Source organism: Capricornis sumatraensis, chromosome 8, assembly GCF_032405125.1.
Source record: "Capricornis sumatraensis isolate serow.1 chromosome 8, serow.2, whole genome shotgun sequence".
NCBI classification, from domain to species: Eukaryota; Metazoa; Chordata; class Mammalia; order Artiodactyla; family Bovidae; genus Capricornis; species Capricornis sumatraensis.
This window is the reverse complement of record NC_091076.1, coordinates 85,728,665-85,753,060: the sequence shown is the minus strand read 5'-3', so window position 1 is coordinate 85,753,060 and position 24,396 is coordinate 85,728,665. Positions and strand designations below refer to the sequence as shown.

The window sequence follows — 24,396 nt, the reverse complement described above, 5'->3', positions numbered from 1 at the left end:
GTATTAAAACTAAAATCAAGAAAAACTTAAGTAATCATTTCGGGTAAAACAGAAATTGACTGACATCAGCAGTGTGACAGTCACTGGTATAAAACAGCTAACACTTGGAATTCCCTAGCATCCAGGGGTTAGGACTCTGCTTTCACTGCTGAGGGCATGGGTTCAATCCCTGGTTGGGTAACTAAGATCCTGCAAGCCTTGCAGTGTGCAGCTAAAAGAGAATGGGATCACTTAATAGTAGTACTTACTGCCTGTCCACATTTTTATCTGAAGACCTTTTTTTTTTTTAATGAAAAGAAACAACAGTACAGGCAGTCCTTAATTTATGAACAGGTCATGTTCCAATAGGTCTTTACTTTTATAGACAAATGTTTTCCAGTTTCCAGTATTGTCAGTGGGGTTTAGGTTTCTTGGTAGCCACTAAAGTCATGCTAGTCAGCATTTTTAGTGACAGGAGGGCTCTTTCTAATGCTTGGACAAGCAAGAAGAGAAAGAAAAATTTTTTTCTTGCTGGTCCCAGCACTAGTCTTAGGCAAAAGTTTAGGCAGTTTAATTCTCCGATTTTCCTATCTTCTTTTATAAACATCTCTTAAGTTACCTCAACACAATTCGCCAGTAACTTCAGATTGCCCTAAACACTTGCCCTGAAGCCCACCCTCTACTTTCTATTAGAACTCTGTGAAGAAAAAATTACTTTCTTACTTAAAAAAGAAAAGAATGATTTTGGATTGCACTGGGTCTTCCTTGCTGCACACGGGCTTCCTCTGGCCTTGGCTTGCGGGGGGCTTGTGGGGGCTAGTCTTCATTGCGGTGCATGGGCTTCTCATTGTGGTAGGTTCTGTTGCAGAGCATGGGCTCTACGTGTGCAGGCTTCAGTAGCTGTGGTACATGGGCTTAGCTGCTCTGGGGCATGTGGAATCTTCCTCGATCAGGGATTAAACCCACATTCCCTACTTTGGCAGGGGGTTCTTATCCACTGTACACCAGGGAATTCCCTAAAGGGGCTACTTTTAAAGTCAAAATAATGATAGAAAACCACTTTGTTTCTTGATTTCAGTTATAAAATATTAGTTTCAAAAACAAGGGTCTTTGACATCTTATTTGGTAATTTAAAGAAAAATCTTCTGCATTTCTCACAGTGGTAAAAATCCACCCGTCAATGCAGAAGACACAGGTTCGATCTCTAGTCTGGGAAGATTCCGCATGCTGTGGACAACTAAGCCTGTGTGTCATTAACTACTGAGCATGTGCTCTAGAGCCCAGGAGACATAGCTACTGAGCCCATGTGCTGCAATTACTGAAGCTAGTGCTCCCTAGACCTTGTGCTCCACAGTAAGAGAAGCCACCTCAATAAGTCTGTGCACTGCAAGACAGTAGCCACTGTTCGCCACAACTAGAGAAAAGCCTGTACAGCAATGAAGACACCACATAACCCAGAATAAATAAATAATCTTTAAAAAATAAGGAAGAAAGTAAAAACAAGCATAATCTGAGATATGCTAATTCATTTTATTTTGCTTTGGTAATGGTGTTAAAAAATCTAAGTCCAAAGACAGAAAAGTGAATACACTATTTGTATAATAATAGCGAAACACATACCAATCAGACTGTTAAAAGGTAAAGCAAACATGACTGCTTGCTTTTTTTAAAAAATCCTTTAAAAATTACTTAATATGAAAAAAATGCTTTTATGGAGGATATCAAACACATAACAGTATCCTTCAAATCAAACCAACATGGATTAATTGTTAAAGACATTTAGATATGAAAATAAACACATGGAAAAGGAAAAAAAAACAAATTTCATTAAAGGTGCAGTACCCACAATAAAAGCTTGATTAAAACAATATCTTGTTATATGATGATCAGATGGCTAAATGAATGAGAAATTACTGTGCTTCAAGACTAAATATGTTCCATTCAAATGGATGTTTTTGCTTTTTTTTTTAATGTAAGAAAATTGAGATTCTAAAGCACATCCTGAAACTATTTGCATTTATTATTAACAACAAAGTTCTGGATTATGCTTCTACTCATGTTAATATATGGAAACAATGTTCTAAAAAATGTAGAGAAACATGAAACATTCACTGAGATGTGGGATGTTTTATCTAAAGTTTCAGAGTTTTCATGGAACCTAAAATAAAGCCTGTCTGGTATCTTCACACTCATTATTTCTTCTTTACAGGCTTTACTGTCAATGAATGATGGATGAAATAAAATAGACCCTGTGGCTAATGTCATTTTCTACACAAATGTATTTTCTTGGCTCTGTTTTTAAAAGGATGTTACTTTGCTGATTCTAATCACTAACATTTCAGGAGGTAAACAGAAATCACACTTTTCTAGTTAGAAGTCCGTAAGTAGTAAACTCTTGCAAAAGCTAAACGAACTATAGTTAGGCCAGCAACACAGTCCCTGCACAGTTTCACCAGAGTAAAACCACACAAAAGTCCCACAAATGTGCCCCCAGCTCAGAAGACACACATGATAAAGTCTAGAGGAAAGGGAAGTCATTAGAAGGCCTTGTGGGCTCTACCCTATATGTCTACTCCAAGTTCCTCGGTTTTACCAATCCTAAAAGTCAAATTCTCTCACAAAATGTGACATACACCTTCAAAATCAGTCTAATGCATAAAACAAAACATCTAAAATGCAGTAAAAATCAAATATATCCAGAGTTCACAATATCTACAGTTAATTAAGTTATAGAAGACGTTCATAATAGGTACAAAAGGAAAAAAAAGTTAAAAAGACAAACAAGGAGCTGAAATGCTCTTTTGATATTTGAAAGTATTAAAGAGCAGATAAACTTGGATTTGCAGTCCTAATCCATTTCTTACACAAAAGAAGTACTGTAATTTCTTCTAGATATAAAGATATGAGAGTGATCTTCAGAGAAACAGACTGGGAAGGATAAAGATCAACTAATATACTGTTTAAGAAGGCAAAAGCTAAAGAACACATCCTTAAATGAAAAAAAAGAAAAGAAAAAAAAAAAGGCTGATCACAACTTCAGGTGCAAACAGAGTAATGAGAAGAAAATAGAGCTAGACACTAAGGCTCATCAGGGCTTTCAACAGGGATTTGAAAGAATGCAAGGCTTTTTAAAAAATGAAAATTGGATGAAAAAATGTAGTTTACAAGCAATAGGTAGGACACATGGCAGAATATATGCCAAATTAGATACAACTTTGACGCTATTTGATCTGTACTCACGTCTAAGATTCATCATATGTAAGTGAAGATTCTCTGACATTCTATGGCAACATGTTTGTTGTTAGCAACGACAAAGGGCAGTATTCCTTACTCTACCAGCTTATCCTAACCAATTCAGCTTGAATTAAACATTAATCACTGTACATATTTCATGTTCATACCGAAATAAATTTCACTCAAATTCATTACCCAAACTGTACAGGTATTTTATTTCCAAATTCATGGTATTCAACTAAGATCGTGGTAAATGTTACTACCAGGATCAAAATTACACAGGTATACAAAACACATCTGTTTACTGAGTGAGAAATGCTATGAAGAAAGCCTTGTTTTTGGATCTGATGAATCATACTGATCCCTTATTGCATATTTCTCCCTGAAGTCAAGTCATACAGAATTCTGCAATGCAATATGTTCAACCATTTTAACAAAACCATGAAATAGTACAAGTTATCTCACAAATTCCGTTTAACCTGAAATTACAGCTTTACCTGAATTTGAAGCTCAAAAGTGGCTTATAACAAAATAAAAATCCTTTCCTGATTACTCATTTTAGTGAAGTAACTACCAAGGACTAGTGAAAATGAACTTTTCAGTTGAAAGAAAAAGAAAAATGTGATGAGTCAGCATCTGTCATGCGAGACCATGCTTTGTCCCCCACCACCCTCACCCAGACTGTGGCCCTCTGCAGCACCTGAAGTGTTGATGTGACTAATTACCTGTTTTGAGGCTGGGACTGAACTCTTGGCTAGTGCGGGGAGGTGGGAAGGCCTCCGGGGCTGTCTGTGCTGGAAGGGTTCGATATGGAGGAGGAGTCAACTCTTCGTCACCAGAGAAGCTCCTCCGCACCCCACCTGTCATGGGCAGGCTTGACAAACTGACAGGCTTCTTCCCAACTGGCATCTTCCTCTCTAAATATCAAGTTAAACTAAAGTAAGCTTTTACTTACATGCGTGGGAAGAAAAGTGTATCATAACTAGGAAAGGCTGTACTGCAGAGGATACTGTGAAAAAAGAACCAACTATGCAAGGTTCATATTTTTGAAAACAAGGATGTGTGTGTGTGTGAGAAACAAGGGTGGGTGGGTGGTGTGTGTGTGTGTGTGTAAAGAGAACAACTATGCAAGGTTTGTATTTTTGAAAACAAGGATGTGTGTGTGTGTGAGAAACAAGGGTGGGTGGGTGGTTGGGTGGTGTGTGTATGTGTGTGTGTGGGGGGGGTGTGTGGGGGTGGATGGGGTGTGTGTGTGTGTGTGTGTGTAAAGAGAACCAACTATGCAAGGTTTGTATTTTTGAAAATAAGGATGTGTGTGAGAAACAAGGGGGTGTGTGTGTGTGTGTGTGTGTGTGTGTGTGTGTACGTGTGAAAAGAGAACCAACTATGCAAGGTTCGTATTTTTGAAAACAAGGGTGTGTGCGTGTGTGATACAAGGGTGGGTGGGTGTGTGTGTGTGTTGGCGAGTGGATGATAGGGGAGATTATTTCTAGTCTCTCTGAGTCTAGTAATCCTGGTTCTTGACTCTGTAATCAATTTAAAACAAAACAAAGCAAAATGAATGACAGAGAGCATTGAGTGTGGAGAACAGCTAGCTGGCTAACTATTTTCAAGTAAAATTTTAGTTTGAGGGGGACTGAAAATCCAAGGGTAGAGAGAATTTTAAACCCTACTTGTAGGTATTTCACTGTGCCCATATAAGCCCAAACACTGTCCTTCAGGGAGAAATCAAACAGCTTAATTAATGAATTACACAAGTGGCAGAATTTTACTGGTATATGTTTCCCTAACTTTTGGTTTATAATTCACTTTTTTAGAAAAAAAATTTAACTCTGAGAAGCAGTTCTAAAATTTAAAGATTCGTGGCCTGCAAGATCTTAAGCAATTTAATTTCTTTTCAAACAGCCTTTGGTTATAGTTTCATTAGCACACATAAGCCTGCAAAGACTTTTACAATACTTTCACCACCAACAAATAAATACTTTAAGCTTTGCAAAGACTGAACAATCAAGCATACCGCATTTATCTGGTTAAAAATTGAAGGATACTTACAGATCTTTGTGACTATAAGTTCTATCTGTTTTATTCCAGAGTTAACAAATAACTCAGGAAAGAGCAATCAGAAATTTGCTTTGCAAAATCAGAACTAAAAGACAAATCTAAGTCAGACAGTATTAATATGTAAAATGATCTGGAAATCAAGTTCCTATAAGTACACATTCAACTCTCAAACCAAAATCACCTGTAGCATTCATTCAGATGAAAAAGTCTACTGCACTACACACTTGGGAGGTAAAAATGCAAGGAGAATCTTCAATTCTCTACTGCTTACAACAGCCCCTGAAGATGGTACAGAAATGAGTGCTGATTTCCTGTTCTAGAATTATTAAACTTTGAGGGAAAAAACACTTTTCAGATTGGACAGATCGTACGTAGACAACAGTCTATATGATCCTCTTGACAGAACATTCTTCATATTGTTCGAGAGCACTGGTTAATAGTTATCCCTTTACAGAATGAACACAGCTAATTAAAAAACAGGCTAGAACAATGAAGTCAATCAATTATTTTTGTAAAAAATAAGCCCTACCAAAGAACATACCAGTAGATGATTTAGGTTGTAGAAAGACCAGAGTCATAAGATGAAACAACAGAGCCAGGATATAATAATCCGTAGATAAACTTAAAAACAAAAGGTTTTGTGGTCTGACTGATAAAAATCTGCATGCAGTGGACGACGCAGGGTTCCTGGACCCCAGGTTCTTTCTTATTTTGAAATTTCTAATAACCTATTTGCTGAGTAATTGAAAAAATAAAAGGAATAGACAGTATCTTAAAATGAAGAATGCTCTTCATTCACACATGACTACAATTCCTTATCCTGAATTCTGAAATTTAAAGTTTTTTTGGGGCAACCAAATCAGACCTCACTTGGTGATACTATTTATAATAATCTTTATTTGGCCCATTAAATGTTACTATTTATATATATTCTGCTTCAAAGTGCTGCAGAGTCTGCAAGGGGTGTTACATAACATATGCTACACACACTGTACTTCTTTCAAAAAACACCCCCAGAATTCTAAATTCCAAAGTGCATTTGATCTCTAGGATTTCTAATAAGGGACTGTGAGTCCATAATTTTTTTCTTTTCTATGTCCAAAAGACAATTTAAAGGCATTAGAGATGATGTTGCAGTATTAAGAGCTATCAAAATATTAAATAATATGTTCTAGTTTTATATTTATTTTTTCAGCTAATCCAGAAATCTGATGTCCCATTTAGTGACACACATTATTAAATGTCACTAAAAATTGGGACACTGATATTATCACTTCATTAATTTCATATTTCTTCCCATGTCCCTAGCCTATTAATTCAAAATGATTAAACCCCATAAACCATAACAAACCCAGTAAGAGTCACACTGAGAGAGGTATGTGAACTGTGTATACAATGCTCAGAAGTTTGTTCTAAAAGATGTCATAAAGTCACTGAGTAGTAAAAAACATTCTTAAATTCAACACATTGCAAAGAAAATTCTGAAATCTCAAATTCTTGTCCAATTAAATGTAAAGACAGGGCAAAGCAGCTTGTACTAATTCAGTCTTAGAGAAAGCTCAGTGATCACACCTGCTCTGGTTAGTCCACTGACACGAAGTTACCACATGACTTCTTGCTAATCAGTTTCTGATAAACTGGAAATCATTTTAATCTGCCTGGTTGGGCCATGTTCTCTGGAGTTCTTTTAGGTAAATATCAACCATGGTAAGCAACCAGTAAGCAAAATAATTCTGGGTCTATGGGAGACTTACATCTACAATATAAAAGACGGTAAGAGATAGGTCTTGACGGTTATCACTATAGTGAGACCCATTTGGGTTTCATGTAGGGAAGAAACTAAGCACCACTGCAATGGGTGCTCTAAGTCCCCAGCAAAAAAATGAAAAACAAAATAACTTTATCTTAGGATGAAATATTCCATGACAAGTTTCACGAAGAGAAAAAAATCTATAGCTTTCTATGATGGAGGGGGAAAGATTTTAGAAAGAGTTTTTTGGTTTAGAAGAATAGGTTTTTTAGTCTCCAAGTCTATTGTAAGCACCAAACATCTGTTTTTATTTTTAATAAAAAAATGTTTAAAAAGGACTAATTTTCAGGTTTACCTATTACCTCAAAAATCATTCATAGACTCTACTCTTTACCATCTATTAAATATTATGGTAATAATCTCCTGTCAATCAAAGACAAGTGCTTCTCATTTTTAAAAAGTCTGCCTCTTATGGCATACTGCACCTTTAAGCATAATACAGAATGCACAGTTATCAGCTCTCACAAGGGATCCCATTTCTATGCAAGGATACCAAGACCCCAGTTGGTTAACAAGTTAGGAAATGTATATAAACACCATGTGGTGACCCACTTTTCTTATGTCCTTTGTATTGCTGGGACTTAGTCTTTTTCTTCTGTTTTGATGAACCTGACTGGCTTTCTCTTGATGCTGAAAAATAAAGAAGAAAATTGATATCAGATAATTTCTTACAACTCTCAATACAACTCAGATGAACTACCTTTACCAAGACAACGATGTTTATAAAAGTACACAATGCTTCGAAAATAAGGGTCATTGTTCCTGCAAAACCATGAACCTCAATACCAGACAGATTTCATTATTTATTCAATAAGCACTTCTTATATGTTAATAAATTTTAGTCTGTAACTTTAAACTCACTAAAGGAAGTCTAGTTTAATTCGGTGGATGTTCTTAATGTTGTGTTTCTATAGTCATTAAGAAACTGACTACTGAGTTCACACTGCCATGGCACACACGGTCGGATTCTGTGATATCATGGTTGAGTCTTATCAGGTAAGATCTTACCTGGCAACCAATCAGACATAGGTATATTCTTGTCCTGTAAGCTCACAAGATGATTTATGTGAAGACAGTCCTTGCAGAATTGCTGATTTGTGCAAAAGGACACCTTTTCTTATACCAACTTACACTGTGATGCTGGAGGCTGTAGTTGATATCCAGTTAACTGACACCACCCTACAGGATAGAGGTCAGGGGACTCACAGTCTACCCACTGATCATATTCTTCTTCCCATCCATCAAAATGTATCCTCAAGAGACGATGAATAATTCGAGTTACTGTGGCTACACATATTAATCGTGGCTCCATGAGATCCACTGCTTCTAATTTCATTCCGACACGAAATCCGTGATTTGGAACATCCTAACATGGAGAAGCAAAACATTAACACTGGTGAAAAGAATAATGTGTAACTCCATCATCACTAGGATAGAAAAATAGAGAAGTAACATAACCAATTAACAATTTAGACCAAAAAAATCCTTTATTGAAACATATGAAGGTGAAGCATGTAAGAACTAGTTAGGAAATGGATTCATTCCTAATAATGAAACAAAATTTGGAAACAAATTTCAACTCCTATGTAAAGGAAATACCTACACTGTTTAACTAATATGTATGTGTTTATTTAAATTTACCTTATTAAACAGTTTTACTGGTGCTGCAATGGAGCCAGTTTCCCTGAGGTAGTCAAACCATTTAAAAGGAAGCTTTGTGTAACCTGGAAAACACAATTAGTTTAACTAGAAGTTCATTTAAAATTAGTGTAATATAAAAATGCAGATATAAAGTAATTCAGTACACATTACAATCTCATGAGCTAATGCTGTAGAGTACAATAATTCCTCCCTGTTATATGGCTCTTCCTGTTTTTATAGACAGAAACAGGTGCACCCAAGTATCCTATAAGAGCTAGACTTTTGCTTTTCAATCCTAGGCTTAGAATAGTCTAACATTTAATATTTTCCAGTAATATTTTTCTTTCTTTGTAAGAACAGTGGCTGGGCAAATACTGTTTTTACAGTCTTCTGTTTGGCTTTTCTCCTTCTTAAGAGAAAAATCCAAGGCTCAGATATTGAAATTAGGAAAGTCACTGGTTAAGCCATATGAACTATTTAAGGGTGTCATTTTTTTTAAAGTCATATGGTAATTTTTATTTTATTTTTTTGGTAATACCACCTGCCTTGTGAGATCTTAATTTCCTAACCAGGGATTGAACCCAGGGCCCTGACAGTGAAAGCTCCAAGCCCTAACAACTGGAATGCCAGGGAGCTTCCTCATACAGTAATCTAAAGATGAAAACTTGCTTTCTCTCAAAGGCTACAGTCTATTTTTTTTTAAAAAGTTTATGTATGCGATAGCCCTTTGAGCCTACATCATCATCTTAACAGGGCTTGAGAACACCAATTATTATAAAATGTACAAATGCTCAGGAAAAATTCTCCTCCAATTTATTAAAGCTAGTTAGGTTACAGGTCTTGATGTTTTCAGACACCACACAGCTCTTGATATAAACATATACATATGTAACACACATATGTTTATATATACATATTATATTTTCAAACAGCAAATAATCTAGGGCTAAAAATAAAAAGAAATCTAGGGCTGTGGTAAACAGTGTAAACAGGTACTATGTAAAAAGAAAACAAGGATGAATACCCACTGTATAGATTAGAAAAAAGTACCTCTGGGTGGAGTGAGTTCAATCATGTTAATTTCACAGAAACCAACAGGGAAAATAGAAGGGGAGGTTGCATGATAACAGAACCAGTCAGATCCATCTGCTGCTTCTGAGCCATCGATCCCAATCATCAGGAATCCATCAGCCAGCACCTTTTAAATTAAGAGAATTCCAAGTATTTAAAATTAGGTACCACTATTATAAAAATGATCCTTTAAGTGACATTCTAAAAGAAAGCAAAGTCTATTACATAAAGATCTCGTGAAAGTGAGAAATGTTTACTGAACTCTCTTAAATAACTGAAATTATAATGAAAAACTAATCTGTATAAATTCTAGTGTGTGCCACAAATAAAAGCGTGGTTACAGGGAAGTGATTTTAGAGGTCTAAGGAAAACATGCTCCTGACAAGGGCCAAGGCTGTTTTCTCCTGTGGCACGAAACAGGGCTGAGTGCTCTTCTACAATTCAACCATCTAGTCTCGGCTAAGCTTTAAATCTTATTCAGTAGGGACTCTACTTATATCCTTCTGATTTTCACACAGTGGAGTTTTCCTAAACTTTTCCCATCTTCCTCAAGCTCCGACTTTACCTCTTCCATGCTCTGGATAACTGTGCTGCTCCACGATAGGAGCTGCGTGAGGGACCTCACAGTCCATCCTTTGCGTATCAGGCTGCTCTACGTAGTAGTCCTTCCTTTGCCTCTCAAGACAAACCTCTCCATGTCTCCCAATTCCCCTTACATGAAAAGTATTTTATTTTGAAATAGTTCACACTTTAAAAAAGGTATATACAACAAATTCCTAAATACTCTTCACCCAGAGACCCAATTCAAGTTACATCAGTCATGTCCGACTTTTTGCGACCCCATGGACTGTAACCTGACAGGCTCCTCTGTCCATGGGGATCCACCAGAGAAGAATACTGGATTGGGTTGCCATGGGCCCCACCAGGGGATCTCCCCAACCCAGGGATCAAACCCAAGTCTCCCACATTGCAGGCAGATTCTTTACCATCTGAGCCACCAGGGAAGCCCAAGATTACCGGAGTGGGTAGCTTATCGCTTCTCCAGGGGAACTTCCTGACCCAGGAATTGAACCAGGGTTTCCTACGTTGTAGGCGGATTCTTTACCAGCTGAGCTATCTGGGAAGAAATGATCTTCTAGTTTGTCAAACCCAGTGTCTTTTCCCCAACACTTCAGCCTCCTTTATAATATCCCATACCAGCTGACTTCTCATTTTTGAAACATTTATTCCCAGATTCTCATTACATTATAGTCTACTGATCCATCTTCTCACCTCTGTGTTCACTGCTTCACATTTTTTTTGGCAACCACCCTTTCACCTTCAACTCTTGTTTTACCCATTCACTCTTCAATGGTTGACTTTTATGCCAACAATTTCTCAAGTTTTATCATGAGTTTTTCACCCTCTCAGTGTCTCAGGCCTGCATTTTGCCTGCATGCTGAATATATTCTCTGAGAATTAGTACAGGGCAACAAACCAACAACTCTTTCTCCAGCTCCTTTCAAAGGCAATCAATTGCTGGGTCCCCACAACTCCCCCTCAATATTCAGTCCCTTTATCCTAGCCATTAACTCTCTCTCCACTATGTTGGTTAGTATTATTGCTTTCAGCCTTCCCTATGTACATTTCCCCTCTTACACAGTTAAAACGTTCCTTTGCTATGTACTCTGTTCATGCCAGAAAGCTTTACCAGCTTACCGTGTTCACTAAAGAAAACTCAATGTGACCAAGCATTAAAGACTGCACAAATTAATTTCACATCATCTTTCTGTCTACTTGCAGGTTCCGTTCTCCTAGTTATTTCTACTATACTGAATATATATATATACTGATTTTCTCTTTAACCTTAAGAACTCTAAGACCTCTAGAAAGGACTACCTCCACTCATACGGGATTTGTTTTTCCCTTTTGAACAAAGCTTAGTGAATCAGGGGCTCATATCCCACCTTCAGAGGACCATGCAAACACCTGGGCTCAGTTGTTCAGATTCTTTCTCTGTAATTAGAATTAACATACAGAGAGATAGCAGTCAAGCCATGGGTTGGAGCTGGCACTGAAAGGCAGTGACACAGAAGGGTGAATGAAGTGAAAGTCTCTCAGTCGTTTCCAACTCTTTGTGACACCATGGACTGTAGCCCTCCAAGCTCCTCCGTCCATGGGATTCTCCAGGCAAGAGTACTGGAGTGGGTTACTATGCCCTTCTCCAGAGGATCTTCCCAGACTAAGGATCGAATCTAGGTATCCCACAATTGCAAGGAGATTCTTTACCATCTGAGGTACCGGGGAAGCCCAACAGAAGGGCGAGAGGCTACCATGTGGAGACTGAATACGCAGGACACCAGGAAAGAGAGAGCGAGTGAAAGAAGAGTGGAACAGACACAGAGCAGAGATGGAACAAAGAGGCCCGCAGAGGCGGAGGACAGCACTAAGTTTGTGCCTTTCCAGGTTTCATCCCTGGGTCCTTCTATGGCTATGAACGTGCCCACTGAATCCTCAGAGTAACTTTTCTAAAGCCCACTTGAGGGGATTTCTGTTCCTTATAAACAAAAAGCCTGGCCCAGAATATTCAAAGCAACTGGTTTCGTATGTACTGTGTGTGAACCTTTCACCATTTCCTAAATGTGGTCTGTACCTTTCACTCCTGATGCTTTTGTGCATATTCTCATTCCATGGCAGTTTCCTCCTGAATCTCTTCTTGGCCCAGTTTTTCCCATCCTTCAAACTGAAGTTTTCAAATGTCCTCTCTTCCACAAAGCTTTTCCTGATTCCTCTGAGAAGATGCTCTTCTTTATCTGAATTTCAACAGTACTTGTACCATTCTTGAATCATAGTTGATCTTGTACGTTAAACATGTTTCCCTACAGCTTATCTTGTTCTACAAGACTGTACGCTTTATAGAGTCCAAACCAATCTAGCACTGCAAGAATTCCTTTTAAGTATTTTCTGAGTGAAGCTTAATATTCTACTCCCTGGACACTTATTTTCCTTTCACACAGAGCATGACATGATGGTGCTGATTCCCAAATCTGGCTGACTGTCAAGAGTTACACCTTGAGAACTTTTTAATTATTATTTTTTTAGACAAATACAAATATCTGGGTGGTCTTTCTTATGATTCTGATTGACCAGGTCTAGAGTAGGTCATGGGAATCTATGTTTTAAATAGCACCAGGTAGTCTGGATCCCTAGTCAGGTGAAAAGGAAGAATAAGGGTTTAGAGTCAGTCTGGTTTAGCTGTGTGACCTTGAACACAAGTGTACAGGACATGGCAGCCATCATAACTTTTTAATTCTTTTGGCTTAAGGCTTAAAGGACTTCCTTTGTGGCTCAGCTGTTAAAAAGTCCACCTGCAATGCAGGAGACCTGGGTTCAATCCCTCGGTTGGGAAGATCCCCTGGAGAAGGGAAAGGCTACCCACTCCAGTATTCTGGCCTGAAGAATTCCATGGACTCTATAGTCCATGGGGTTGCAAAGACATGATGAACAACTTTCACTTTAAGGCTTAAACTGTGTTGAAATGCAAGTCACAATTTAATTACACCTTTATTTAAGTGTATTCTGGATCAATAGCTCTTAACCCTGATTGCACTTCAGAATCACCTGAGGACCTTAAAAAAAAATGCCAATGCTAAGATTGATTAAATCAGAACAGGAGTGCAGGGTTGGAGAAGAGGCTTAGTCAATAGTATTATTATTTTCTAAAGCTCTCCCGGAGATTTCAATGCCTACTGACAATTGAGAACCACTCTTCCACATCTTTTTGTAAAAACAGTTTCAGAAGACAGGAAAAAGAGAAAAGAAGCAATAAAGTACTACCAATGGAGGGAAAAAGCACAAAAAGGAAACACAGGAAACTGAGGATAAACTAGCATTGTTACAATTTTGTATTGGACAAGTTCTGACTAGGAAGTAACTTAAATAAGTATTCTTCCTTTAACTTAGGATATACTTCCATAAAATAAAAGTAGCAGGCTCAAGATAACAATCTTGATAATAAGATATATACAAAGAAAACCTCTGGTGAGAGAACTCAAATTTATCTTGCAATTACTACTGACATTCTCCCCAGTGAAGACAGAGATGCACCCATTTTCGGTCAAAATGAATGTTAGGGGCCTCCTCCTCCTGTTTGTTGCTGTTCAGTTGCTATGTCCTATCCTGCTCTTTTGCAACCCCATGGACTGTAGTACGCCAGGGTCCTCTGTCGACGGGATCTCCCAGGCAAGAATACTGGAGTGGGTTGCCATTTCCTTCTCCAGGGGATCTTCCCAGCCTAGGAATAGAACCCATGTCTCCTGCACTGGCAGGCGGATTCTTTACCAGTTCGCCACCAGGGAAGCCCATTACTTTAAACTAGTTCCTATAAGTTCATTTCTATATTTTAAAACCTATTCTCTTACCTTTCTAATGGTCGCAACACATATTGTGGAAAGATTTAATGGGTCTATAGCTTCCAATTTCATTCCTTCCTTGAACCATTCCCCACTCTGGTCTACTTCTTTTACCTAAAGAATTACATGAAAGCACATCTATTGTTACAGGTGTTTCCAGTTTAATAATTAAAATAATACCAATTTGAAAAGGTTTACAAGATGAAAATACCAAGTACCTTCTCCTACCTACCTAATATTATAACTCAGACTTCCATTACGGAATAGAGAGAATTCAGGCAAATAGAATTTAAGAATAATTATAATCAATAGTTGTGACACATATGGATTACAAGGTCTTAATCCTTTTAGGTGAATATATGTAATTGTGATTTCCATAATATTAGGAAAAAACCCACAACCCTCTTTCAAACATAATTTACAAATGAGGGTTCTTATAAAAACTTCTTACCTTAGCAAATAAATGTGGTGGTGTATCAAAATGTCCATCCTGTTTCTTTGTAATATCTACAAGGAAAAGTTACATACTAATCTGTCAGCATTTGTGAGAAGACCAAAAACCACGTTTTTTTGAAGGTTTCAAACTCAAAAGGTATGTATACTCTAAAACATGGCAAAAATACGTGCCTTCTACATTTACGGTGAATAATATTCTTTAAAAGTCTCTTATCTCTTTAGAGTACATGTGCTATTAATATTAAGTACATTTAGCCAATTAGAATGCTGGGAATTCCCTAGTTAGGGAATTACAATTTTAGAAGTATGTTTTAAAGTGTTTAGTATTAAGTCTAACCACATTTAATTTTGGTATTTCTACTAACACTGAACGGAAAGGGAAAGGCTATCTTCTTTCAAATGGGCTGGATAAAAAAGTGTAAGAAAACAAATGTAGTTGTGACTGAAAGGGCTTTAGATTTTACTTGAACATAAGTGGAAGGAATATAAAGGAATTGGTTAGGACATTTAATTTCCTGGTGAGAACCTTCCCTAATTAAGGTAGAAGAAGCAGCCCAAAGCAACTGATTTCGATCTCTGCTATTCTGTGGAGAAAAATGCCCAGGTAGTACAATTTAGCCTCAATGTTATTTTCAACAGGAATTCTTGTGACAGGTGCTTACCAGATCTTTTGAATCGATGGCCTATGCTTCGAGACCAACCAATATGATGGATTAATGGGCTGTGCATATGGCACCAGAAGTCATCTGTTCTGTCTTCACTCTCTTCATATACTAGTCTTAATCTTCCTCCAATTACACTTTCCACCACTGCCACTCGTGTTCGACACAAATGCCTCTTGTCAACCACCTCTACTCTCATGCAAGGTTTGAAAGGATACTGCATGCTCTCTGAAACCTTGAAAGAAAAGCAGAACTTTAGAGAATTCATGACAAAGGTCTACAAATTAGTATTCTACTATAAAAATATCTAGTGCACTCAATAGTTAACATAGGTCATTTGACTCACTAATTGAAACAATTCCTTAAAAAGCTTTGAAGTTACTCCATTTTTTAGAGCTCTCATTTGCCACTTGAGTCCTTTCTAAGGTCTTGTCTTTACCTTTTGTGAGAAATCGGGAGGAAGAGTTTTGGCACCAGTAAGTCGTTTCACTAGAAAAGCTTTCCAGTTTGTATACTTATGCTGAATAGCTAAAAAAAAGAAATAACCAGTTATACTTTAGCAAAGAATAGAACTGCTTCAAAAGCTATTTGCTTAAAGAAAAAAAATAAAAAGTAACAAATTTCCCTGCAGTTAAAATTCTGAAGAAGAGTAACAAAAATAGGGAAAACAAGTATGTCTTGCTAGCAAATAAGTTACCTGAAATAAAAAAATATTTGCATTCAAGTTCAGATACTTAAATTACAGTAAGGGTAAAGAAGTTACTCACTTCTAGGAGGGACAAGAGGTTTTCCACTTGCAGCGCACCAACCAACTGGATGGATATCAGAACCACATATACTGCACCAGAAGTCCAGACCAGAGTCATTTTCAAATCCTTCATATCTTAAGAGGGCATTGTAACCTGAAACCAACAAAGCAGTCACCACATAATAAGAAAATCAAATGAAATAAAACAGAATATAGCTGCTGGTACTGAGTATCAAATGTCAGTGAGCATCTGCAACAGGTGCAGAGCTTGTGAATAGACAAGACGGCTGGGCCTCATACCCCAGAAATCATTTAGCAGATACTGGGTGAGTCTTAGAAACTGTATTTCTAAGAAGTTCCCAGAGGTGCTTATACTAGTGCTATATGGACGAAACTCTGAGAACGATTTGAACAATGGAATTAGTTTAACTGTTTTCAGAGCACAGCCTATTTCTCTGAATATATTTCAATTTTACCCATAGTTTCTTAAATTCTAGAAAAGAGGAGTGAGAAAGTTCCACTAGGATGCATAGTTTTGGAAATAAAGGATATTGTGGTAAGTTAATATAACCTTGTTAAGTCACAGAAATCCAGTTAAAGTACATTTCAAAGACATTGCTTTATCCAAGTGATCAGGTGACCAAATTATTTTCAGATAATTTGTATGTGGCTACTTTAAGAGTTTAAATTTTTTTGTCTTGTTGATTTGGAAGTAAGATTCGAAAATGCCAGGTAAAAAAGTTCAATGAACACAAATAAAGATATGTGAAATCACTTAAAATCTACATGTACTAAACAAACAGGGTCTTCCCAAGTGGTGCAGCAGTAAAGAATCTGCCTGCCAATGCAGGAGATGTAGGAGACTCGGGTTCGATCCTGGATCAGGAAGATCCCCTGGAGTAGGAAATGGTAATCCTGTGCACTATTATCTCCTGGAAAATTCCATGAACAGAGAAGCTTGGGTGGGTTACAGTCCATGGGTCACAAAGAGTTAGACACGGCTGAGTGACTGAGCACGCACGCACTAAACAAATGGAAAGACTAATTTCCTGGGAAGAACAAATAGTATATGATATATACTGTTTATAATTTAATAAACCTTATCTTTTTAGTATTTAAATAGACAAACTTTTATTAAAACATACAATAGTAAAGAAAATAAGAGTATCAAATGTCATCTTTAAAGAAACCCTCTGATATATGTATAGCCACCCATAACCAGCTTTGTCATCTCTTCAAGCTTGTCTTTGACAAACAGTGTTTGTTTCTTTCCTTATTTAAAATATTTTTCTCTCAGTGAAATAAAAGCTATATGAGAAGTATTTTCATTGTTTATTCCTTTTAATAAACCTTATCTTGATAACATTAAAAGGTTAAGGTCTTTAGTGGAATAAAAAATGCCCAATAAACTTGTATTTCAGGCTGGGAGCTAAGTTTAGTTAGCATTTTCATGTGTTAATACTTAGGTTTTGAAAATTTATAGCATTAAACTTTTTGTTTTAAAATTCAGTAATTCACAGAACAACTCATGACTTGCTAACTGTTTCTAAGTTCTGGGTTCAGGATCAACAACAGGCTCACTTCTAAAATGTCATTAAAGTGGCTTAAAATGAGATATATGTTGCAATTAGATATAGCAGAAGTATAAAACCAGAGATGGAAGATAGAAATAATTATTGAGTATTAAATGCATTGATCTTTAGAGCCATTTATATGCAAGTGATTTAAACATCAAGCAAAAAATATATATTGCTGTTTTAAACAAGGTACAGGGAATATTTAGATAATGTCTATATAGCTGGGGGCTTCCCTGGTGGTTCAGATGGTAAAGAATCTGATTGCAATGCAAGATTTGATCATTGGGTCAGTAAGATCCCCTGGAGAAGGGAATGGCTACCCACTCCACTATTCTTGCCTGGAGAATTCCACAGACAGAGGAGCCTGGCAGACTACAGTCCATGGAATTCCAAAGAGTCAGACAGGACTGAGCAACTAACACTTTCACTTTTTCACTTACATAAGCTGGGGAAATGTTTCATGGAAAAGGTAGGAACTGTACTGGGTTAAATAAGGTAAGTGAGAGAGTGAGAATGAGAAAAGGAATGAAGGTGACATAGAATATGTTATATGAGAGAGAAGGAAAACTAATCTCAGCAGAACAGATCATTTATGTCGGGGAACAATAAAAAATCTGTTCAGTGGTGTACAGTGAAACTTAACAATAGCTGTAAATGCTGACCATCCTGATCCTTTAAGGACAAAGAAGGCGCTGAAGACAGAAAAATGGAATTGAGATCATTTTTAGGTAAATTAAGTCTATCAGCAGTACACAGGGTGGAACAGGCAGGGCATTTTTGGGAAGATGGCTGGAGATAAGACTAGAAAGAGTAGGATGAGTAAGATACCTCTTCCAGTAATCTCAGGATACCTTTCATTATCTGAGTGGCTGCTCCTCCTCTGAAGTATCACAGTATCCCACTTACTAAGCACCTTGTCATAAAACATATTCAATATTTAGCAGATGTAAACTCACTAAAAAAATCTTTTAAGTTTGCACATCACCTGCCCACAGGGTCTAACATAGTAGATACCTAACACATTTACTTCGTGGGCTAGGATACATGGAAGAGGTGGGACTGAAGAAAATATAGTACCCAAAATAGATGAAATTTTCATCATTAGTTTACTTCTGGTATTATGGACCGTATCACTTTTTTTTAGTACTTTTTGTTACTTTCTGAAATATTTCCCTGTATCAGAGGTTGAGGAAACTACAGGGCCCACAGATCTGACCTACTGTCATCCATAATAGTTTTTACATTTTTAAATGGTTGAAAAAAAATTAGAGGTAAAGTAATATTTTATGATATGTAACAATTGTATGAAACTCCAATTTTAGTGCCCATAAATAAAGTTTTACTAGAACACATTCATTTATGCCATGCCTATTCATTTATGCGTTGCTTTGGCTGATCCTATGCTATGATAGAGTTAAATGGTTGTGACAGAGACTGCTTTGGTCACAAAGCTAAAAATATTTACTGTTTTTTTTTTTTTGAACAAAAAAAAAGTTTGCTAACCTTTGCCCTATATCATACTTACTTAGCAATATTTGAAAATTTACAAAAATGTTTTCTTACAAATTACAAATACAAGTGATTTTTTAAAGTGAATTATTATGCATGTTTTTCACCTGCTAATTTTACTATTCCAGCGATCCAGAAGACTTTGGTAGGTAGGCTGCAGTCTGTATTGGGAACTTCTACTCTCACATTTTCTGAGATATCACCCCAGCAGGTCCCCATAGGTGCCTGTCATATAAAAATTATTAAATTATCATCTTATTAAATAAAGTCTAAAACATATGGTTCAAAATTAAGCACTATTATTCAATCATGGTAACATTAAACTAAAAATACCATTTAATTCATTCTTTTTTCCTAAAAATATAATTGTTATCCCTTGCATCACAGAATTCTATTTAGAAAAAGCCAGTGTCAGGGACAAGCTCAAGACGAAGAGAATTCACATATACTAGAACTGATCTACACCCAGTTCAAAATTCAATAGTGCTCAAATATAAGACTTGAGAGCGATTTTTATAAATGCCAAATTACAAACTTGATATTAGGTTTCACAGGAAAAAGTTGACTTAAAAATTCATTATTTTATCATGAACTGAATGAATGTACTTTACCTTAACCTCTAATTTTAAAAGATCTGGCTAAAGAGTAGAAAGAAACAATTTCAATCAGCAATGTGGTTTCCAATAACACAGAGAAACAAAACTTAGTTATCTGTATTTTCAACTTCAGTTAAGTTTGCAGAACAGAAACATAGTCTGTTACAACAGACTTGTGGCAAAAGCACCAGATAAAGCTGTTAAAATGGTGAAGTTAAAGAGATTTTGGAGAATCGTACATAGTAAATCGTTAAATGATTTATTATTTCAAAATTTCTCACGCAGGAATTACAATAAACAAAGAAAACTTTCAATGTTAGATCTGATAGTAATCAGCCTCCACACAAATGGTTAAGATGGGGACGTACAAAACTAATTAAATGAATATCATGAAGGGATTTGCCAACATTTAGTGTGTTTCCAAATTACAATTTCCATTATATTTTAACCCTTAAATTTGAGGCAGTTTATCATTATTTGGAATTTAGCAATGGCTAATTAAACCAAAATGAATTTAGGAATTTAAATGCTGATAATACCAAACAGTCTCTCTGGCCCTTGATAATCAGCTCCTCATTAAATACAATTAAGAACCCTGATCACAAGAAGTATTAGGTAAGGATGTAAAAGACTTGATAACATGAACAAATCAGGAAAAGACAAAATAGCTTCAAAGCTAAAAGATGACTAAACACAAAGATATCCAAGAGTCACGCAAACTAGTCCATCTGAACACTGGACAAATGTCTTCCATGCAAGGCTGCTCATCTTGGGTAGTCGCTAACCCAAAAGGGGGTTAGCTTAAAACAGTACTCAACCCGTATGCTCTCAATAGCTTAAGGAATTTCTGAAGGACAGGAAGAAAATGTCAAACAATACTGAACTAGGCTAAGTCTAGAAACCAAACACAGAATCAACTTATGGCTATTTCCTTAAGCAGCAAGCAAAGAATATACTTCAATCACTTGGATACAGTGGCCTATCTCAAGTATTTCTAATTCTGGAAGGTTACACGTAACTATCTCCCTGAGCTGTACAAAAAATAATACATCCACTATGACTACCTCTTTCTGCTATTTTTAAATGGAAAGAATGGACTCTTCAGGTTCTGCTATCTCCCCCTATATCATTCTAGACTGTAGGGCCATCCCTATTGCCAGCAGATATGATCAGAAAAGGAGAGGCTGGAAGGAAGATAGGTAACAGATTAAGCTACCATATATTAACACAAAGACCATGTATTAATTTCTGTGAGGATAAACCAATTTCAGCAGACAGATGTAGTGGAATGTATGCATTAAATTAAGGCAGGATATCCATTCCTCTTTGTTTGGCTGCCAAGCCTTATGAAATGGGCTTTATTTTTCATTAAGAAGGAAGACGCCGTGGTTATGCTGACAAGCTGTGTGTAAAGATGAGCACACTGCTAAAAGAATTTGGCATATAGGACTCCCTTTTGAGTTAGGTGTAACAATGTCATACTGACTTATTTTTTTTTAAGTCTTTTAACAATTGTTTGGAGAAAATAACTTTTAGTCACATTTTATTAAAAAAAAACAAGTGTCAATATGCTTGCTCACTTAGAAAATAAAGTTAATGCTCACTTTAGTTGGGGGATGTTATGTTTCCGTCCCTACAGTCTGGATTGGTATAGGAGAAAGTAGCAGAAAGTGACATTTGTTCTTGCCTGTAAGGTTGTGGTTCTGCTAGGCCCTCTTAAACCAATCCATATGGTTCACTCTAAGAAAAAAAATGAACAAAAACAATAACAAAAAGAGCACAATCGTCACTGCATAGTATGTGCTCAATGTGTTGAAATAATAAAGGAATTTTAAAGATACAGCTGCCCTTTTGTTTAAAATGGATATTCTTAAGTGTGGAAGACTAAATGACCCAGGGCTCGAGAGCCATCTTCAGCCAAGTCATCTGTCTTCTCTTGCTGGCAGGAGGGATACCTCTGAAAGTCTGGATTGGCATAGCACGGACTAGCAGAACCATCATTTACAGGTAACAACAAATTTACCTTCCAGACTCAGGACGAGAGGTCCACCTCAGGTTCCTCCCAAACCAGGAAGATCTGCTTCATCACTTCCTGCTCCAGGGCCACTCGTGAGGGCTATCTGGGAGCGACTCTCCTTCCCTGCAAGGTAAGCTGTCATCAGGTCCTGCAGGTCATGGCCAAATCCAAATGCTGAGGGCTCCCCAACACAAATGTATGATAACCTCCACCTGACTGTACGTAAGAAAGTAACTGGATGGGATTCTTACTTTTTCTGTACTTTAAGAACATTCCCAGATAGTCCAATAGCCCAGATGGCTAGTATTTGGACTCTCAAAAGACTGACATATTACACACACGATGCTTTGCGGGAGAAATACAGATTTCCCTCCACAGAGCTGAAAACCTGTAACTTTTGATAATCACAATCTTCAGTAGTAATAGAATTCAAGCAGGCAGGAGTTAGCCCTGAAGTTGTACACTGGTAACTATTATTGATCCTAATAATGATATGGCAAATATACAAAAAGCCACTATGAAAATACTTTGACTAATAGGCATATGATGACTAAAGTGCAACTAGGAGAGAAAGATAAGCTATTATACGGCCAAAAAGGGGAAAAACATGATAGGAAATTGACTAGAAAAGAATTTGAAGTCCTAAATGTCATTTGCTGGAACTGACAGAAAGCAGGAACAGGAAAATGAAACAGTTCCCTCTTTCTCCAGAAAGTCCACTCACCTTTTGATTTGATAACAGGACCTACTTTTGGGGTTGGGTCATAGCAGGAGGGCTTCCCAAGTGGTGCTAGTGGTAAAGAATTGACCTGCCAATGCAGGAGACTTGGGAGACGGGGGTTTGATCCCTGAGTGGGGATGATCCCCTGGAGAAGGGCATGGCAACCCACTCCAGTATTCTTGTCTGGAGAATCCCATGGACAGACGAGCCTGGAGGGCTACCATCCATAGGGTTGCAAAGACTTGGACACAACTGAGGTGACTTAGCACGCACGCACAATAGCAGGGGGATGGGAGTACAAGGAAAGTACAAAGCGAAAATAGGGTGCTTGGGGTGAAAATCAGATTAAGAATGAGGGAATGCTGGACTTCCCTCATGGTCCAGTGGTTAAGAATCCACCTGCCAATGCAGGGGACGTGGGTTCAAACCTTGGTCTGGAAACCCTAGCCGTGGGGTAACTAAGCAGGCATGTGCCCCAACTACTGAAGCTAGTGCACTCTTGAGCTCAGGTGCTCTCCAACAAGATAAGTCACTGTAATGAGAAGCCTGCACACTGCAACTAGAGAGAAGCCCCTGCTAGCTGCGACTAGAGAAGGTCTGCGTATAGCAATGAAGCCCAGCACAGCCAAAAATTAATAAGTAAATAAATAAAGCAAAAAAAAAAAAAAAAGGCATGCTAGTGCATGTAAAAAGAGAAAGGAAGCAGTGGTTACTAATTTGAATAGCATAAAGTAGTTCATAATTTTTAAAAAATATTAAATGAAAATAATCTAGATTACTTAGGCCTTCCTTGAAACAGATTATTTTTATTATATTTTATTATATATATCAGAAGCCACTGCTTTCCTGCAGAGAATTTATTTTGTGGTAACACAATAGCTAAATTAGAGTACTAATAAGTACCAGAAACTAAAAAGTTCTACTTCCATTAGAAAGAAACTCTGCAATCTAGGACAACATACTGATAACTCTACCTTCAGTTAAAAAGGATGTGGAGTCATATTTATTTTCAATGGAGTTATGTATGCATGGTTAAAGCTAGGGGAAGAAAACAAAGAATAGTTTTATTTGAAAGAGACTGTTTTCCTAATAAACACAGACCCAAGTTTTACTAATAAACCATTGTAACCACACATTCACAAACAAAAAGCCTTTTTTCTCCTTAATATATATATTCAAAAAATATTTTTAATACCTGTTGCAAAGAAATATTTATAATCTTATCCCTTTCAAAATAGCTGGACCAAAAGAGAGGATTAGAAAACATCATGTAAGCAATACAAGCTATTTGTGAAGGCAAAGGACCTTTTTAAAAATTACAACTATTTTCAAGGGAGAAAAAAAGTAGGATGATTACATTTCTGCTTTTAGCAAGGACAGTATCAATAAACTGACATCAGAATATATAGTTCAGGTACAAAACAAAAGAAATTTGAAGTCTGTAAGTTCGTAATTAAAGGCATATGATTTTAGCTTTTTAAGATTCATACGCATTTGATATTGAAACATTTTGGCCTGTGCTGTAATGCTTCAGTTCAGTTACTCAGTCATGTCCGACTCTTTGTGACCGGATATCAGGCTTCCCTGTCTATCACCAACTCCCAGGGCTTGCTCATGTCCATCGAGTCGGTGATGCCATCCAACTATCTCATCCTCTGACGTTCCCTTCTCCTGCCTTCAATATTTTTCAGCATCAGGGTATTTTCCAATTAGTCAGCTCTTCATATCAGGTGGCCAAAGTATTGGAGTTTTAGTATCAGTCCCTCCAATGAACATTCAGGACTGATTTCCTTGAGGATTGACCAGTTTGATGTACTTGCCGTCCAAAGGACTCTCAAGAGTTTTCTCCAACACCACAGTTCAAAAGCATCAATTTTTCGGTGCTCAGCTTTCTTTATCGTCCAACTCTCACATCCATACACA

At 37.1% G+C, this 24,396-nt stretch overlaps 1 protein-coding gene across 1 annotated transcript in view; it reads right to left on the bottom strand.

Annotated features, from left to right (window-relative positions):
* Window positions 1-24,396, bottom strand: part of MBTD1 (mbt domain containing 1) — a 37,979-nt gene that overhangs the window by 1,181 nt on the left and 12,402 nt on the right. Inside the window, exons 5-14 of the mRNA XM_068978005.1 lie at window positions 19,247-19,364; window positions 16,073-16,207; window positions 15,745-15,833; window positions 15,306-15,540; window positions 14,639-14,694; window positions 14,197-14,301; window positions 9,776-9,923; window positions 8,726-8,808; window positions 8,216-8,450; window positions 7,637-7,714 (exon numbers count right to left, since the gene is read on the bottom strand). Of these exons, the coding sequence (XP_068834106.1) occupies window positions 7,637-7,714; window positions 8,216-8,450; window positions 8,726-8,808; window positions 9,776-9,923; window positions 14,197-14,301; window positions 14,639-14,694; window positions 15,306-15,540; window positions 15,745-15,833; window positions 16,073-16,207; window positions 19,247-19,364 (1,282 nt within the window). The remainder of the gene's footprint in view (window positions 1-7,636; window positions 7,715-8,215; window positions 8,451-8,725; window positions 8,809-9,775; window positions 9,924-14,196; window positions 14,302-14,638; window positions 14,695-15,305; window positions 15,541-15,744; window positions 15,834-16,072; window positions 16,208-19,246; window positions 19,365-24,396) is intronic.